This window comes from Fringilla coelebs (genome assembly GCF_963513975.1).
Source record: "Fringilla coelebs genome assembly, chromosome: 3".
NCBI lineage: Eukaryota > Metazoa > Chordata > Aves > Passeriformes > Fringillidae > Fringilla > Fringilla coelebs.
The window spans coordinates 92,729,196-92,749,277 of NC_140030.1; the positions used below are offsets into that span (position 1 = coordinate 92,729,196).

The window sequence follows — 20,082 nt, forward strand, 5'->3', positions numbered from 1 at the left end:
TTGGGCTTTTTCATCACTTGTATATGCACAGCATGAAACTTCAATAAAAGTATCATGGTAGTCTTTTTTTATGACTTTGTGTGGGTTTTTTTTTTTGTTTTTGCTCTTAACAAGGGTTGCTACAACTGAACAATGTTTTTAACTGTAATGTGGGTGCACCCAGAAATTTGTTGCCTCTATCTAAGTATGCTGGCATCTATGAGATTACTCAGATGCTTGAAACCAGACAGCATCCAGGATCAAACAGGTTCTTATCCTCAGCATCAACCTGACTGTTAACAGGCAGAAGAAAGATCTTCAGTTACTATGACAAACGTAGCCCCTTCCAAAATTTCAGCAATGTAAGCTGAATGTTTTGGCAGGTGCTCATATTTTGTAATGGGCTGAGGAGCTTCTTTAATTGCAGTTGTCTGCAGTCAGGGAAAGACAACACAGATGAAAATTCCACAAGTGCTTCTGGGAGACAAATGAGTCTGAATGGGTGCAGGTTTTCCAGCCTACACTGAAAGACAATTCTTACTTCAAAGTTGGTTCTACATACACATCCATATGTAGTTTGACTAAGTTATAAGATTTTTCCAGCCCCTCTACATTTCCTATTGAGGCAGTCTGGTGATTTTTAAATTACTTTGTAAATTGTATTTTACACAGAATGTTTATGAGTTGCATCGTGAGAGTAAATATAAAACCATGATAATTTAATAATCTCAGGATCTGTCATTTCAAAGTTGAACCTAGCCTTTTTAATAACTAAATGGAAAAAAACCCCACCCTGTCACCAGTTCTTCAGTATGCATGAAACCTTAAGATGTCAAGGGCTAAATTTTTTGCTCCTGTATAGATCAGTTAAGTTTCCTGTGATGTGGTGTGCTCATTAAGCTTAGCTTTATTTCAGATATTTAAAAAAAGATTTATGTGAATGCTACCTATATTTAAGCCCTTTGAATTTTAAGCAGCAAATTCTTATAGCATAAGTATTTGCCTATATGCTTTCCTTCCTTTGAAAGTTCAATCTTGCAGCCTCTGCACTGACAACACTGAGTAAATTCCTTTGCAGAAGTGTTAAGATAGAAGTGTCCACAAAGCACCTTTGTAGTAAATTTTGAACTCATTATAAATACTGTAGTATTATTTTGAACTCATTTTAAAATGCTGCAGGCACACAAACACATTCCCCTTTGCTTGAAGAAACACACAATTCTCAGAATAGTTCTTTTTACTGTGATTTACAATAAAAATCATTTACAACATATTCATGAAAAATAATGCCAGTTGGAGTCTGGCACAGATGTTTTCCTTTATCAAAGAGGAAGCTAATGTAAAATCCTTTTTGTCCCTAAAAGACTTTGTAAAGTAAATTAAGCACTTTTTTTTTTAAAAAGGAAGTCCCTTTAGAAAGTCTACTTTACACAACACTAATCAATCAGCATGCAGGCAAACTTATTTAAACCGGACCAGCAGTGCTTGAATTTTAAAAAAATAATAATAATTATCCCATGAGAGAGAAGGTAAAGGGAACTTTACCTATACCACAAGTCCTTTGGATATTACCGTTCAATAAGCCTGAACTCTGCTAGCAGTGGCAGGTGGTCAGAAGAATTATTTTCATTGGGAAGACCATTAACAGTCCAAAGATCTTTCTCTGTTACAAGTGCCAGCCTGCCAAGAAGTTTCAGACCTCCACAAAAAGAATCCTCTACTCCTGTTAGAAAAAACAAACCAAAAGGCAATGTTTATCAGCGTGGGCTAAATATCACATGCTCATACAGATCTAGAAGGAGGAAAGCAGTATGGCAGCAATACTGTACAGTTGTTAGTGTTCCATGCCAAATCACCAGTACGACAGTTCAGAAATTCTTTTATGATTCCCAAAATAGTTTCATCAGTAGAGCTCAAAGTATTCAAGAAGGACACTATTTTATGGAGAGGTAAATAGAAATAAAAAGGAAAATGCATTTATTTGTTCATTGTAACTCCCCTGAAAAAGCCTCATATAATCCAGTCCATTACTTTAGACAATGGCATTGCTAATCAGAGCTGACACTTGTGAAGGTAAGTATCTTTTTAGAGTTACTGGTTCACATAACATTTTATTTCTGTATCCTCAAGCACACAGTTCTCCAGCAGGCAGGTCCTACACACACTTTTGCTCATAGGGATGAAGGTATTCTAGCTTTCTATTCCCTTTCATCATAAGAAAGGGATCTCCATTATCTCCTACTGCCTATTCCTGTAACTACCTAAGAAACCCACTCCCACCTCCTTCCCCACATGGAACACCACACTGCTCATGCAAGAGGGAACACGACTCAAGCCTTGCAGTTACTACATGCTTACATAGCATGGTTTGGGTTGGAAGGGATCTAAGGGACCATCAAGTTCCAACCCCCTTGCCATGGGCAAGGAACACTTCCCACTAGACCAGGCTGCTCAGAGCTCCATCCAGCCTGACCTTGGAGACTTCCAGGGATGGGGCAGCATTGGTCTCAATACTGATCCCTGAGGAATGCCACTTGTCTCCACCTGGACATTGAGGCATTGATGGCAGCTGCTTGTTTCCAGCCAATTCATGGAGTGGTGCAGCCACCAAATCCATCTCTCCAGCTGCTGGGCAGGACCATGTCAAATGCCTTGCACAAGCCCAAGTAGATGTTCAGCTGCTCTACCTCTTCCACAATTACTGTAACCCTGCCACTCAAGGACACTGGATTTGTCAGTCATGATTTGCCCATCATCAAAGAGCAAACAGCTTTTTCAGCTCAGGTGGAGAAATTTCTGTGAAATCCATCCATGATGTGTAAAATTTAGATTTCCTGAGCCATGTATTCAAGTTAGACAACTACTCGGCAACCCTACCTATTGCTTTCAGAATGCAGAGATGATCCTGGGCAAGTTGAGTGCTTTCAGGACCAGTACAAACTGCAAAACTGTAACTTTTGACAGAAATACTTTCTGTGTGAAAGTTATCAGCAAATTCAGAACTTCCTGGCTGACCCTGGTACTGGCTTCCCAAGAGATACTTCAAATGACTATCCAGCAACTGCTGAGCTACTCAGAGAGTTCAACAGCTTCATCCTTTGCCATCTGCCAGCTTTCCAGCCCTTCAACAACCCAGCAGCTGTTGACTGCTTTGAAGTAAAGCTTTTTCACTGCAAAGATCTCTTAGCAGCTCTATGTCCACCAGGTCTTGAGACAAATTTATCATTTGGGACAGAACCTGCATATCTACAAAGGAGCAGTTTGTTGCCACAGAGAGCCTAGGCTGCATGCAGTTAATGTCACTCAGAACACTCAGCAAAACTGTGCCCTGCAGGACTCAGGTAGATACTGAACCCTGGTTACAGGAAATCCTGGCAGGTGGATTTTTTATACCAAATATTTAGACAAACATGACAGAATAAAGCACGAATGTTTTAAAATAAAACCCTTTGAATAGAAAAAACCAATCCGTGAGCCTAGAACACATTTAAAATTCACTTGTACAGACTTTGGCAGCTTTAAGTACAGAGGCCCAGGTCATTAGAAAACTGAAAATCCAAACCCTGGCTTGATTTGTAAGAGCTCATTAATAAAAACTATACTAGTATAAAGTAGTTGGAAAATTCAAGCTTGGTTCCATTCTGTGCTCCAATGTGAAAAAAAAATTTGAAAAACAAGTGCAAAAAGAAAAAAGTGCTGTATCTGCTGGAGCAATGATGATGCTGATGATGCAAAACATATATAATGATGGTGCAAAAAATATATAAACAGGTGAATTAGGATTAAATTCTGTGCAGAGACGCACTCTGCAATCACACAGCACTCCATGAAATTACATGCTATTCAGAAGTAATTTAAATACTTCTAATATTGTGGTTTTTCATTCAAAGCTTTTGTGTGTGCCATTTTACATTAAGGTAGCATTTACTGTGCACATTATGACAAGTGAGACTTCTGTGAATCAACTCAATGAATTTTAACAATCAAGTCTCAAGTTACAAGAGATGAAGGTGGTGTTTTCATTCCAGATTCTGAAAATTATGTTAATTTATAAAAATCAGGGGCACTGTACAGTGGGAGCAGGAATGGAATCCAGGTTTCTTTGCTCCAAGTTCTGCAGAGACATTTATGTGCTAGCACTGCACTGATGTTTGTTGATGGCATGAAACACAGAACTCATGAGGGCATGGAAAGCAAACTGCTCAGAAGCACCCACGGAACGAGTCCCAGAGCAGTAAAGCATGGAGAAACACTGTGATATCCATCACGAAATTCCCACAGAGGTACCGCGACTTTCTTGCACCATCTGGTGACTTTTAGCTGCAACTGCAAACCGTAGAGTGACAGCTGGGCCCGTGCCAGTGACCGTGCTCAGAGCAAAGGCCAAGAGTCTGTTACTTGGCAGAAATTACTGCAAGACAAGCTGAGAAGTGAATTGCCAGGGAACGGTTCGTTTATCAGTTTTAATGCACATCACAAATTGCTGTTCGCCATTGTGTTGCTCAGATGATTGGGAATACTGCCTTGCTGTAGGTCTGGCATGCATTACTGCCAGCAGTACTTCTCAGGTGCTACTTCCACTGCTGCTTTCCTGTACCTCCAGCTTGTCTCCATGCTGAGACAGGAACCACAGAAATGTTCAGTCAGATGAAAAGGGTGGCCCTGTGTGGCACTACAAATCCAGCTGTGGTGAGCTTGCCAGCCACATTTCTCAGGTAACAGCTGACAATCAAAGCACTACCACAAGCCTCTGAGGAACTTCACATGAATGAAATCCTCACAACACACAACGCTTCTCTTAAAACAGCAAACAAATATTCTTGTTTAGCATTTATGAAAATGAAAAGTTGGTTTCTTTACCTGGCTGGTCAGCAGTATCATCACTTGCTGCAGAATAGAAAATATAATCCACGGTGACAGCACTTCGGGAATGACAAGTTGTCACTTCTGGAATCCCAGTTCCAGGGAAGTAATGAGAATACACTGAAGACAATTTAAAATGGTGCCGCAATTTCGAAGACAACCTAAAGAGACATCAAAGAAAAGAATTTTATTTTCTTTCATTACCAAGAAGGAGTTAGCAATGAAGAAATACCAAATAGTTCCTGGTTACAAACAAGATGAATTATCAGGACATGCAAACTAGTGTTTCTGTCCTGCAAGCCATCCTGTAGCCTTCTGTGTGAGAGGCCTAAAACTCTGAAGGCAAAATGCAGGCAGCATTGTCAAGCAAAATGCTGATCAGAACTGGCTTAGCTGACACTTTACTTATAGATAGCTCTTAACTCCATATACATTCCGTAAGCATTGACATGTCCTCACTCAGTAATCTCTCCCTGACACTCAGGCAGAAATGTCCATGAAAGGAGCTCATATGAAAGCAACAAAACACAAACTCATCTAACCAGACCTTTCAGCATAAAGAGAAATTCAGATTTTTTGAGGTTTTATCCTCCCCCAAGCTAGAGGTATAAGTTCCAAGTTAGGCTGTGTTTATGTTTTTTTTCACTCAGGCTCCCATTTTCTGTCTCCCCATCATTTGTCTGTTCCTCTTCAGTTCAGCCCATCTTGTCTCACTTGTCTTTTCAATCTTGAAAGCAAACTGCAAAACTGCACCTTTCAGCCAAAGAACTCCTGTCTCTCAGACATTTGCTTCCATCATCTCTGCAAATCATCCATCCCTCAGCTGTACCTGCCTCATCTTGCATCTTAAACCTAGGCTGCAATGTGTTCCGGTTGAAACACAAGCAATTGAAGAAAAACCCAGCACGTTACCTTGCCCTGATTCAGAGCAGAGACAAACATGCCAGTTGGTATAACAGAGGCAAGTAGTAAGTTCTGCTTTTGTTGCATGACATCCCTTTTAAGATGAGGGGAAAAAGCCCTGCAAGAAGCATTCAGCATGCTATGGATTCAAACCGTAGCATGGGGCCTCCTGTTTGTTATCTACTTCCTCTCTCAGAAATGCCATGACACCTTTTTCATCACCAAAAATCACCAAGAGTTCTACTGTGACTATCTGCAGTGATGTCAAGATCTCATTTCTGGTAAGAAATAGCTGATTTGGAGCCTACCATCCCATACATACATTTAGGGCAATTTCCTTCTTCTATGCCTTACTTTATATGCCTTTACCAGTTTGGTAAATGCAAATAAATTCTTGCTTTCAAAAACCAGTTACATTTTCCTCCTCAGCATTCTAGCATGGCTTCCTTCTTCTGAAAGCTGTATTACCAAATCCATAATACTCCACATTTCTCAGACTCAAAGAAATTAAACACTCCCACAGAACTCATGACAAGGAAGATTTTATGACATTTCCAGTTCCTTTCCCTCCTTCCTCCCAGTTTCACACTGTATTATAGGATTTTATACATCCATAAACCAGTGTATCAAAAACAGTAAAAAGAGAGAGAAGTGCCAATTCTTCAGCAGCTGGACAACCACTGGCTTATTTTTTTCCTCTCCCTCTTTTAAAAACATGGCTTCTGCAACTGGACTCAAGTTCACACGTTTCTTGTAATGTCCCTGCAGAGGATGATGTTCTGTTTATGTCAAGAAGTGATAAAAATGCCAGAAGCATTCTTTAATGAGCAGACAGAAAGTACCCTCTAGCAGCACTGACACCTCAGCCTTGCATTCTGAGAAAATCTCCAAGTTCCTGGAAGAACACACATTCCATTATTGCTGTCTGATCAGCCTTTTCATGTTTGAATGAACAATGATGCCTTTGCCAAAAGGGCAGACTGGGTGATCATCAGGTACCCACAGCTGGAATCAGATATAAATTTGGTCTAAAACCAAAACCAACTCCCAAGTAACCACCCAAGGGCTTCCATATTTTTCCCCAATACATACTTTTCAGGTGCTATTATAATCTCCTGAGTGTTGTCTGGTTTTGCTTCTTCCAATTTTTCTCCTACAAAATAAAAATAAATTCAATTTATATTTAAAATAGGATATAAGTGAGACCAATGCTGAAGAGCTGCAGAAAAGCTATTCAGTGTAAAAAAAAACTATCTTTAAGTATACTTTTTTTTTACAGCAGGCAATATACAATTCACCAAGCTGGATTAAATTTTTCTGTTCCATACCCTCTAAAGACTCTTTTACATTATGTCCCAATCATTTAAAATTGTTTTTTCTGTCAAAGGAAAAAATAGTGGATGAGAGATCTAGCCATACCCAGCAAGGAATCACTTGCTTTTCCCAACTGTTCCATGAAGTGCCAACACTATAATTCATAAACACTGAGGCACAATGCAGGTCCACACTATGTCCATGTGCTGCATTCCTTCCTCCCTCTCCCAACTCACAGCACAGCTGGCTTTCAGGATGCAGACACAGGAGTTTAAACATTATACACCAATTCCTGAAGGGAAATTTCAAACTATTATCTTATAAAGATTCAAATTTGCAAAGTTTATGTGAATAAATCACTTTACACTCTCCAACAAGAAAGTTTTGTAAGCTCAAGACTCACTGTTTTTCCCCCACTAAAACAGAATGTATGATTTTTCAGTACTAGCTGAATAATACTTTCAAAGGCTCACAAAAATTCATTCATTCAAAAACTGACCTGTATTTTTTTCCTTTTGTTGCTGTTTTATTTCATATACACAGTTTTGTGAAATACCTAATTTTTTTGGCCAAATTGGAATAGATAAGATTCTTTGTCCCCTTGGAAACTGTTCTTGTCCAGAGACCTGAGAAAGACAACAAGCTTTTTTTCAGATAAAAATCTGATTAAAAAAAAACCAAAAAAGCAAAACAAAACAAAAGCAACAACAAAAAAAAGAAAACCCACCAAACAAACCTGAAATAAGTGAATATTTTTTGGTAAAGTTTAAAGAAAAAGGCCCAACCCTTTGGAATAATTATAATAAGTCAAATCCTTGTAAAAATAACATCCTTTATGTACATCCACTGTGTTTATCTGTAGCAAGTTCTTTGCAGGTACCAAATTTTTCCAGATGGTTCTTGTGACACTGAGACACTTCCAAGGACACTTTTAGCAATGAGACAGCCCTGGCTCAGCAGTCAGAGCTACCCAGCAAACACTTCAGCTGCAGGATGCTGATCCTTCTGAGAGCAGGTCAAGTCAAATGGGGGCTCGAATCAAGTCCCCACTAGCAAAAACACCCAGCAGGGCTATTTTTTTAGTCATGTTTCTTCATTTTATGTAGTTCAGTCACTCCTATTACATACCATGTGAAACATCCAACAGCTGCATACAAGAGCTCACAAGACATCTTTCAACATGAAACAGTTGAGATTCAGCATCTAACTGCAGCTTTGCTTTTGCAATTACTGTAGCCACCAAGTTTATCTACAGTAAGAGTTATCTTCCCACAGAGCACACAGTAGGTTTTTGATTAAGTGGTTATTTTATCCTACTTAAAGACTGGGACACTTAAACACAGTGATAAAATCATCCAAACACAGTGATACAATCCCCCTGTGGATTCACTACATTTCAGGAATGATTGTTGCTGAGTCTGTCCTTTCAGAATGCTGGGAGAGGACACAGTATTCCCTAAGGCACAGCTAATATATCCAAGCTTATTTAACTGCAATAACTTTTGCTTCACAGGCTGTTGACTGAGAGAGGCACTGCAATGGAAACAATCACAGCTCCACTCAAATACTTCTCTTTAATCAGCATTAACCATTTTTTTGGTGAGAAGAGAGAAGCACAGCCTACCTTCCCTATAGCAAGTCCTTCATAATTTAACTTTCCTTCCTTTATAAATCTGTACAATGGAGAACCAGGAACAGAATTGAAGTCCCCACAGATGATAATTGGGCAGAAAGAGCCATCCTTCTGAGGAGCAACACTGGCAATCTCTGCCAGGAGGATTGCAAGCTGGGTCAGTTTGATGTCCCCTCTCCTGGGGTTGTACAGCAGGTGTGTATTGGCAATACAGATGGCAGCATTGGCTTTACAGTGAAATCTGGGCTGCAGCAGCAACACCAGTCCAACGTTGTCCCTGTCCAAGAGTGGGATATCACGGCGAAAAAATTCCACTGGGTTTGAGGAAATCAGGCTAAATTTGGAAGTTTTGAAGCAAATGGCACAGCCATCAGGTTTTCTGCCTGTCCTCATTTTATACTCACAGTGATACCCTGCAAGAAAGGCAATTAAAAACATAAAATACTATTGTATAAATAGAGATTTTAAAACAAACAAATAATCAGAACGATCTCACACTGCTTTTCTCACATCACAGTCAACCCCCAGTCTGAAGTACCAAAGTCTGTGTGAAGTTCACATAGATTTGTGCTCACTTTTCTTTCTGCCCTAATCTGAGCTGAGGCAAGGCAGGGCAGGAAATGTGGTCCAATACTTTATGCAATGTGTAAACATCTACATACTCTAAGATACCAGTCATGTTCTTATCTCCTCATCTGGAAAAAAACCCAAACCAAAACAACAAAGAAACCCCCACAAGGCACATAAAAGTGGCCTTGTGCATTGAAGTTCTTTCTGGATGCTACAAGAATGGCTTAGGAGTAATACCAGTGAAGCATTAGCAATCAAAAGCCTTAATCATGCTAAGTCATTAGTCAATGTCTAAAATTATTCATGGAACAAAGGTCTCAAATGTATTTACATAATTATGCAATTATCCAGTGAGCAGCAAGTGGCAAGCTTTCACCAAGGAAACAGAGACATTTATCAAATGACAGCACTGGAGTTCAAACAAGTCCATCTAGAAATAGTGATTTGCCAATTTCTTCATTTTATGCAGAGGTGATTTAAACAAGACCTTATCTATGTAAGGAAAAAAATTAGATCTAGTTTTTGCCATTTTATGTTCTCTGCCTCGCCCAGACTATGTGAATTCATGAAGTACAGCCTTAGTGAAGTAGGGTGAGCTGACCTAAGCTCACACCTGGAGATGGAACAGGGGATTCCCTTTCCTCTCTCCCAGATTCAGGCCATGTTGCTCCTGCCACTTGTTGTGGAATTTAGTGCCAACTCAGTAAGTTAACAGAAAACTAACCCAGAAAAATAAAATTAGTCTGCATAGTATTCTGCTGGAGTAAGTGCCAGAACTAGCCCAGGATAAGGGGCAGAACATGCATCTGGGAGCTAGGGATGGGGAAAGGAAGAGCTAAAGCAAGCTCCAGATCCTCCTGTACACTAGTTACAAGCTCTCTTGCCCCCACAAGCCTGGCCTCACAGTGTTGTTTCATGTTTCAAGTGGATTTCAATCAGTACTGCCATTATCCTCTTCTTTGCAAGCACTCAATTCTGGGAGCTAGACTACCTCAACTAACCAAAAAAGAAAAAAGTATCAGTCCAGTGCTACTCCTTTACCATGTCTTCCTGGCATTACACAAGAACCAGCCAGAATAGTAATGGGGCCCTGGGACTGGAAGGTGGTGCAGAGCATAAAACATTCAAATCAGTTTAAACCACCATGGAATCAACCCTTAGCAACACATTCCTTCCATAAAATCACAGTTATAGTGACAGGATAGTCTATTCAGACTGACTGACAGCACTATAATGCTGTATATATTAATTAGATATAAAAACCTAATGAATATATACTGACCATAGATAACATTTAGTGCTAATATCTGGAAGGTTTCAAGGCAGAAAAAACATGCCCTTGAAAAGCTACCCAACAAGAATACTGGTAGAAAAGACTAAAGTGGTTTCAAGAGAGCACTTGATGAATTTATAAAAGAGGATACACAACATTGTTGCAAGTGATAGCAAAAGACTTGATTCTATAATCTATAAGAGGTTTTTTTTTGAGGAAACTAGTACTGAGTTCTCAAAGGGTAACAAGTTATCCCTGCAGGGGAGAAGACAATGTATTGGTCCTAAGAGTTTCATCATACCCAGGGATTCCAAACTTGACTTGATCTCTGTTCTATAGTGGTCTTCTTGGACTTCCTGTAAGCAGAGCACCTAAGGCAAAGGTTTACAATTAAAATATATTAGTAAGTACATCAAAATGTTACTACAGCATATCTTTGTTGGCCAGTCTGTATAGGTATTAAAAAAAGCAAACTTAAAAGGTTTTTGACTCCATAATCCCACAAAAGAATTCACTCTTCATAGAAAATGCTCCCTAAGATTATGAAGAAGGCCCCAATTCCTCCTTTTTCAGACAGACATTTTCAGAGCTGAGATTCCATTTAATGAAAATAGTAACTTGCTCCAACATTCTCAGCAGCCCAGGGAAAGGCTCAGGGAGAAGGGATGAAGAGGCAAATGGCACACTACAGGATGGAAAACAGGTTTCCATATTATAAGAACCTGAACCAAAGATCAAAGTCAAAATATTAATTTAAGAGAGTTCACAGAATCACAGAGTATTTTGAGCTGGAATGGACCCACAAGGATCATTGAGTCCAACTCCAGCTGTGAGCATCTCTGAGCCTTCCCCCAGCACACTGCAGAAACACAACCACCACTGGGATAAAGAACTGGGCTTCCAAAGGGGAACAAGTTACCCCTGCTTGCTGAACTGCAGCAACACATTCCACTTGCCCAGCTGACATCAGCTCATTCAAGCTCTCAAGGGAGAGTCAAATCTCAAGCAACATTCTGAAATTTCTGCTTCACTTAAGGTTACAGTTACAATGAAACAGTTAAAAATCTAGGTCCTTTAGCAAGGAATTTCTCTGTGGAAAGGACGCCTGCAACTAGCAGGGTCTGAGAGCAGCTGCTCCTCTCAGAAAGCTATCCAAGGTATCTCATTGTAAAGATACACGCATACAGGATGCATAGATTTTTAGGAAAGAAGGAAGACTTTGAAGGGACTTTACAGATTCCTGGCTACTACTAACATAACTGCATTTTTCAAATGGTACAAGGCTGTTTTTCTGTGGCTTCCCTAATACAACTATCTTTTTTCAGTACTGTTTTTTGACACAAACAGGATGGATTCTATCACTGAACTTTTGTTGGTCCGAACAGTGATTGAAGCAACATTTTACTAACTTGACATCCGGATTAAGACTTACAATAATTTATGTATCTTCAAAAACAAACAATAAACTCTACAACCAACCAAAACCACAGAGGTGTTTTTTCAGACCCCAGTACAGAGCAGCAGAACTTGCTATTTCAGTTTATCAGTTCTTAAGACATAGCCACATGCTCATTTTCTACTCACATCTGCATCCAGCTCTTTGATCTCTTGTAGGATGTTGGGAAATCTGTATGTCCAGAATAGCAATCGCTGCCTGCAGTGTCTGTACAAGTGGGAGTTGTCTTCCAACAAATTTTGTGAGAGAATGTTGTAGGACATGACTGTAAAATCGAATGTTGCCTCACTTCCTGTGCTGCTTTGGTCAGATCCTTTCTTTTTAGCGATTTTCATTGTTTTACTCTGCTGACAGAAATATTCCCAGTGTCTTTTGATGGTTCCTGTTAAAAGCATATGAAGCAGAAAAAGGTTATGTTATAGACCATATGACTTCTTACTGCTCTTGGAAATCATTCTACTCACAACTATTTGTCTTTCAAATCTCTTAAATAATTCTAAAAGCTTATTCAATTAGCAGTGATTCAGACCCTTTATTTAAGATGGATAAGCATTAGTAAAAAAAAAAAAAAGAATAAATCAAACAAACAAAAAAACCCCAACCTCAAAACAAACAGCACAAAACCATAACATGCCCTAGATTTCAACTGCTTTGAAACTGGGGAACTGGCCTGTTCTAAGGAGATTGTTGCAATCAGACTACATCCCCTGCTCCTGTAGAAGGGCTGCATAACTGGTGAGCCAAATCCAGTCTGTTGGGAGTCTTGCACTGACTACCTTGTGCCACCTGCTCTTCAGCAGAGATGGTGTATGCCAGTCTGGGATACACTCCTTAGGGCAGCATGTGGGCACCTTGTTGATCTCTCTATCCATGACTAACAAAGGGTTAGGAATCCATCAATCACCTCTACCGTGTGTACAGTCTGTAAAACTCAGCCATAAGCTGCAACAGGCCTACTACAGGAGTCCCAAAACAAATAATGAACCCAGTTTTCCTCAGTGAGTTGAGAAATCAAGAAATTATTAAGTTTCAGAATTACCAGGAACTTCTGAAAAGGCATCCTTCACCTTCCTGCCATTTTTAATTTCATACTTACTATTAGTAGGAAAATTCATAATAACATATCTGCTCATCATTAAGCATCCAATTACTTCTTAAGAAATGTATTTCTCCACTTAAAAGCTCACAGAGATGCTTTTCACCCTTTATATCTAACCTCATCTGAGAGCAAGCTGAGGTCCAGTTATCTGTGCTAACAACCAGTGGCAGACTGCAGCTATAGCTGTCACTATCTGTCCTATTTGGGCAGTAATTCTCATTGCTGTGCTTAGATTATTCAGGACTTTACAGTGTTTGCAATGAATACAGCAAAGCTTTAAGTTCTGTTTCTGTGGTGGGAGAGAAGCCACATTGTTCCTCAGCAGGTATCTTTAATTAGCATCACCTTCCAAAGGGTGACTGGGAAGGACCAGAGTGCCAACCACACCCTCAGATAAAGCTATCTGATAAAAGGCAAGCAGGGTTAAGAGAGGACTCTGTAATTAAGGCACAAAGCAAAGTCCCGTCCTTTGACTCCTGAAGATGAATATGATGTTCTAAGCCTATGGGTTTCTGTGTCCAAAAATCCCTTTGGGATGCTGATAGCATCTATTGCCCTTTTTAGTCATAATACAATTTCCAGTTTATTTTGCTAAGGAAGTGATCTGTGCAAGAAGGCAACAATTTTGATTGTGTCCCCCTGTTTGTCTCAGACTAGACAAAAGTGTAAATATACACAAGACTCTAAAATATTTGGATGCTATGTACAAGATTGTATCTGTAACAAGCTAACACGGACACTTTGAAGTTTCATGGAAGTTAGTTACTAAGCCCAGCAGACAACTCTGCACTTCTTCCTGTATTTATCTGGATAAGCACATGTGCTACCTGCTCTGTCAGATGTGACCTGACAAAAAACTTGCTAACATGCCAGTGGCAGAATACAGCTGTAGGAACAAAATCACACAAGCACACTGGAAGCATGCACCATTAAAACTCAGTGCATCCATTCACAGTTTTCTAGGTCACAGATAACACAACTGGTCTGGAAAGAAACCAGTTCAGGTCCAGTAGGGTTCATGAGCTCAGGTAGAGCACAAGGAATGAAACTATACAACTGCCAGTCCTGCTCAGCCCCACAGCAAGTCAGCCAAATCTTTTTGCTTTCCAAAGCTTCCAATTTAACAGACATGACCTGGTGACAGAGACAGGAAAGAGTGTTGTCTGAACCAAGCTCAGGACTCCCCAGGTTGGGCAATCCCTCCCACAACTGACTGTGTTCCACTGCCAAGTGCAGCAAACCTAGCTCTGGTACTGTTTGACAGCACAAAATACAAATTTGCAGACCAAACAGCATTACAAAACTGGAGCATTTTAAAGACACGTTTTCCTGAGAGGAGTGCCAAGAAAAACAGTAACTCAAAAGGAGCAGGCACTACTGCTCATGTCTCTAACCTTATTCGGTGTATTCAGCATTACAAATAAATGCAGCAAGTGAGCAAAGAGCATCTTTTACCTTTCTTGCTGCCATGTTTTTCTTCATTCTGTGCTACAGAAAGACAAGATTCTTCCTTCTGATTAGTCAAGTCTGCTTGTTGTTCAGGAGTTGAAGTATCATCCTGGCCACTGAGTTTTCTCTTCTTTGTCAATGGTTCTTCTCCCTCAGATTTCATACTGGGGTTGGGTAGGTGAAAGCAACAACTTTGTGTGTAGTTATCAAGATGCCAATTAGAGTTCTGAAATTGTCTCCAAGGTCCCAAAAATGGAGGGAATCTCCAGTTTGCTGAAAAATCAGCTGAAATGGGGAGTGGAAACGAGGCCCAGGGAGGATAGTGTCCGGCCCATCTCATACAGCTGGAAACTGGGCTGTTCAAGGCCAGTATCTGGGAGCCATTCCAGTGGGTGATCCAGTCTCTGCCCAGCCTCTGCACATGGCGGGGCAGCATGGAGTGTCTACCAAAAAAGCACAAGTGTCATTACTAGCACACAACTACATCTGCCTGTAGAAAGCTGTGGAGGCAAAGTCATCCTGGTCAGGACTTACAGAAGATACTCACTCTTTACAAGTTAATGCATACAAGATATTCAAACACTTATATACAAGGTATTAAAGTGTTTATCTAAATGATATGCAAAATGAGACTTTACAAAGTGATCTTGCATCCTTTACCCTCCTCAGATTTGTAAGTGACATTTAGTATCCAAACCCTATCCATCTCAGTAACTATTTAAAATTTATTTTCTGCCTTGTTGAATTCAAGTGTTAGATCTTTCAAGCACTCAGAGGAATGACCTTTACAAAAGGTCATGTTTGCATGCTGCATTAACTTTATCATAAGGTTATTTGTAAGGAATGAAACCACTTTCCTGCAAGCTGTCAGAACTTTGTTTGGAAAGCCATTGGTTTGGCTCAAATCCCAATGCCAACACAACAGGGAAATAAAGGTACTAAATCCCAAGGCATCACTAGCACCAGCATAAGACTAAATCTGTATTCTTACTTCTTTTCCAGGAGAGCAAACCACAGCTCAGCAACTAAAGCAATGAAAAAAGGTGGGTTTTTTCTTTTTTTTTTTTTCTTTAGAAGAAATAAATCCGTCTCTCAACAAAATCACAGGAAGGTAGGCTGAGTAACAATAATATCTCAGCGACCTCACTGTTTAAATAAGGTATATTTTGAGCCTATAAGCAAAAGATATTGAAGCTTGGTATGCTTGAAGTTGCGCTGAAGTGAGAACCTCCCAGCTGCTATTCAGCCGAGCAAATAAGCCGAAATACAGAATCACTGAATCACAGGACACGCTGAGTTGGAAGGGACCCACAAGGATCGTTGAGTCCAACTCCTGGCCCTGCACAGGACACCCTGAGAGTCACACCATGTGCCTGAGAGCACTGTCCAAAGGCTCCCTGGACTGTCTGGCTGCCTGGTGCTGTTCCCTGGGGAAGCTGCTCCAGCACTCAGCCACCCTCTGGGTGAGGAACCTTTTTCTAATACCCAGCCTAAACCTGCCCTGACACAGCTTCAGGCCATTCCCTCGGGTCCTGTCACTGGCACCACAGAGCAGAGATCCTTGCCTGCCCCTCCTCTTCCCTTCCTAAGAAGTTGTAGACTGCCATGAGGTCTCTCTCAGTCTCCTCCAGACTGGAAATGACCTCGGCCGCTCCTCACATACATTCTCCTCAAGGCCCTTCACCACCTTCGTAGCCCTTTGGACACCCTCTAATCGCTAACACAACTTTCAGCAAAACCCGCTTGTCCTGAAATAACCCTTTTCCGCCACAGCGCACCAGATGGAGTCAGCAGGGACAAAAACAAAACACCCCCCCGGACACCATAGCATTACTGTGGAGCAAAAAGAGGCATCACTCGTTTACAAAAAAACCCTAGACCACATGCTTTAGAGAAAAGCACGGAGAAACTGCTCCCTCCTGAACGCCGCAGCCCCCCACCCCGGCAGCAGAACGCCCCGCGCCGCGCTCTGTTTACCGCGGCCCTGCTCGGCCTAATGGCGGGCATCCAGCACCAGCGCCCCAGCCCCGCTTACCTCCCGGCGGGCCCGGGCCCCGCTCCCGGCCCCGCGCAGCCCCGGCGTCCCCCGAAGGGGTCAGCCCAGGGCAGCGCCAGCTCCGGCCGCCGCGCTCCGGCCGCCCCGCCGCCGCCTCATCCTCCGCACGGGCTGCGGCCGGCCGAGCCGCGCCCTCCCGCTCGCTCCTGGGACTTGTAGTCCAAGGGCCGGGCCCGCGGCCATGTTTAGCCCGGGCACCGACGCCGAGGCCCGGCCGCCATCCCGGCCCCGGGCGGGTGACGCCCCCAGCCCGCGCTTCCCGCCGGGGGCCGCGCCCGCTCCGGAGCGCAGCAAAACCCGCGTGTAGGCAGCCCGACTGGGGCTTTTGAAGCGTTTAAATGGAGGTAACACTGTGTTCGTGCAGTAGTTTCTTCACCAGGAGGGTGGTCGGGCACTGGAAAAGGGTCCTCAGGAAAGCGGTGACGGCACCAAGTCTGGCAGAATTCAAGAGGCATTTGGACAAGGCTCTCAGGCCCGTGGTGTGACCCTCGAGGATGTCCTGTGCAGGGCATCAAGGACTTTGGTGATCCTTGTGGATCCCTTCCAACTCGGCGTGTTCTGTGATAGTGTCCATAAGTGGTCTTCTGGGACCACCGTGTGTTCCTGCAGCGTCAAAGTGGCCGGGAAGGAGCTGCCGTATATTTCAAGGTGCCATAGTATATTTCAAGGGCAGCAGCACCATGCTTAGTGTTTGCAGAAAAAAATCCAAACCACGCTCACCCAAGCGAGTATTTCAACATTGTCAGGTTTTAAAACGCAGCTGAAGGTGCTCTGCTGAGGAGAGCTGGCCTGAGAGAAGGGTGGGAGAGCTGCCGGCCCTGCAGCCCCGCTGACAGACCCCCCGCTGCTTACCAGCTGCAGCAACAATCCTCTGCTGATGCCCATGTTGCTTGAAAAAGCACTCTGAACAATTTCTTGAGGTCTTCTGAGGACAGAGAAAATGCTGGCCCTGTTTACTGTAAGGAAACATAGCACAATGCATATGAAAAATTATAGTGCTGAATAGTGCAGATGCTGTGCAGGAACTGTAATCAAGTAAAATACTGTTTCTCTGCATTCCTTTTATATCTGTCATAAAAGTGACTTTAAATAACATTTGAAGTTTTCCCAGGAGTGGTAGGGAAGAGTGGAATTGAAATAATGCAGTGATGAGCATGCTAGTTAGGCAATGTGTCAGATCCACTTTGGGTTTTCCATTTCTTGGACACAACTTACTGGTGAGAGGTAAAAAAAAATACCAATCCATTTCCTGTTAGTTTCTTCACCATATGAGAATGAAACTGCTAACACATGTGTAGTAAAGGATCTCCCAACTGCATTTTCAAGACCATCTTGTTTTGGTGGTTTGTTCTTTTCTGAATTTTTGTATTCTTATCTTTTAGATGTATTTCTAGGAGAGAAGACAGTAAGCCATAGCTATAGCAACAACAACTGCTGTTATTTCTAGGAGCAGAATCTACACATAACATGCAGTTATTTTCTGTATTTTGACCTGCACAGGGACACCCAAATTGATCTGTCGCTTCAAAGGTTTTTACATAGTAGTAATCTCAGTAGTGATGCTGGAAAAAAAATCATGGAAGCTTTGGGTTTCAATGAAAATGAAGATGTGCTGAAAAGTATGGAAGTTGTGTAATAGACAAAAGAGAAGACAAAGATTAACCTATTAATATGATGCAAATTGTTTCTCATTTCAGTGTTGCTAGATTTTCTTGCCTTGACCTAGAAAAGTCTTAATAAGCCAGTAATACTTTATTGTGGGTTTTTTATTCCCGTCTAATTACTATTTTGTGTTGGCTATACCATGTGAAAAGATACTCTGCAGAATTAGATATCTCCAAATTCTGATTTGTAAGTAGAAGCCAAATTATTTTATGAGTCATTTGAGCTTTTGAAACTCCGTAGTGAATGGGGGCTACTGACTCACTGAGGGATGCTTTGATTGATTACACTGCACATGAAAACAGCCACGGTGGCTCAGATCAATGGTCCACTGAGCTCAGTTTCCTACTTTCTAAACGTTACTAGCAGCAGATGCCTAGAAATGTTCAGGGGCTGGGCAAGCTTCAAATGAACACTCTCCCTGCCTCTTGCTGTTTTCAGCTCCATGCATTTTTTTAAGCCTGATGTGTTTGTCTCTTTAGTTACTCACTGACCCTCTCCCCCAAATACTTGAATTTGCGAACTTTTGGTAACTTATAGAACTTCCATGAAGTTCTGTGTACCACCGCAAAATGTAAAGGACGTATTCTTCCCTCTCAGAAGGTAAGGGAGAGTGACAAGTGAGCTGCTGACAACTAATGTTGTTCTTCCCTCTTAAGAAAATGTTCCTCAAAGGAGAGGCATGTGCTTACTATGAACTTCAGTACAAGAGACTCTTATCTTTCACAAAGACAAACAATTAAGTATTGTTAAATACTTTATGTCAAAAAACTGTATGAGAGCAGAGATATTAATAACCTGGTAAGGAAAAGCTGTCTGTTTTTTTTTTTTTTAACACCTGCAATTAAATGAACACACAGTGATTAAGAAAAAATCGAGTTTCTATGATCTGAGGTGTGAGATCTACATTGGTACAGACCCCACTACAGACAAAAAATTTAAGGTAATCTTACAAAAGGACGAGGTCCTGTGGCAGAAAGTTATGCTCCTCAGAACTGAAGCAATGCCCCTCAAACCCTGGAGGGTTTCGTAACACCGAAGTGTTCCACAGACCTGTGCACGCAGAGAGCCCATCCGCAGGGAGAAGTTCCAGGTGCGGCTTAAAGAACCTGGAGGAGACACAACCCACAAAACACGGTGACTCTGTAACCATCAAACTTGCCTTTCTGGTAGCATTCCTCTTTAAAATCCGTGAGTAATTTCTGCCTTACAGGCCTATGGATTTAGGGCAGCATAGCCTAAAATAGCCCACGGCAGACGCTGGGAGCGGCGTAGCAGGGGCTCGTTACGGATTTGTAGAGGCCACAAATCGTGTGTGTGCGAGGGGCTCGGCGGGCAGTCCCCGCCAAGTGTAAATCCCCCACGGCCGTGCCCCTGCAGAGCACCTGGAACGGGGCCGCGCCGCCGCCGGGCCGCGCCTGCCACGTCTGGGCCGCGACACCTCGGCCTCATCCCTGCGGCGCGAACTTCCAGCCTCGGGGAAAGACCGCGAGCGGGGGATCCGCCACCCGAGCATCCCGCGGCGGCCGGGCGGGGCTCCCCGGGCCGGGCCCCCGGCACCGCCCGGGCGGGGCGGGGCGGGGCGTTCCCGGGCGCCGCTTCCGCCTGTGCCGGGCGGGCGGCGCGGCGGGGGCAGCAGCAGGATGCTGAGCCCGCGGGAGCGCGGCGCCGACCTGGCCCGCTTCTACACCGTGACGGAGCCGCGCCGCCACCCCCGCGGCCACACGGTCTACAAGGTCACGGCGCGGGTGAGTCGGCGGCCGCCGCCCAGCCCCTCGCCCCCGCGGCTCCCCGCGCCCGGCCTGCCCCGCGGTCGGGCTGTGTA

At 42.7% G+C, this 20,082-nt stretch overlaps 2 protein-coding genes across 4 annotated transcripts in view; one reads left to right on the forward strand and one right to left on the reverse strand.

Annotated features, from left to right (window-relative positions):
• Positions 1-1,210: 1,210 nt before the first annotated feature.
• On the reverse strand, positions 1,211-16,777 carry ANGEL2 (angel homolog 2). The gene is made up of 9 exons (XM_084202728.1): positions 16,575-16,777; positions 14,546-14,982; positions 12,120-12,373; positions 10,837-10,906; positions 8,684-9,105; positions 7,559-7,685; positions 6,838-6,898; positions 4,840-5,003; positions 1,211-1,702 (listed from the first exon to the last, which is right to left on the reverse strand). Exons 2-9 carry the CDS (start codon positions 14,973-14,975, stop codon positions 1,548-1,550), a joined length of 1,683 nt encoding a protein of 560 aa, XP_084058854.1. The 5' UTR covers positions 14,976-14,982; positions 16,575-16,777; the 3' UTR covers positions 1,211-1,547.
• Positions 16,778-19,879: 3,102 nt separating this feature from the next.
• Positions 19,880-20,082, forward strand: part of RPS6KC1 (ribosomal protein S6 kinase C1) — an 85,118-nt gene continuing 84,915 nt past the window's right edge. For all 3 annotated transcript variants that reach the window (XM_084201900.1, XM_084201898.1, XM_084201899.1), the window contains exon 1: positions 19,880-20,005. In XM_084201900.1, the coding sequence (XP_084058026.1) occupies positions 19,901-20,005 (105 nt within the window). In that variant the 5' untranslated portion in view covers positions 19,880-19,900. The remainder of the gene's footprint in view (positions 20,006-20,082) is intronic.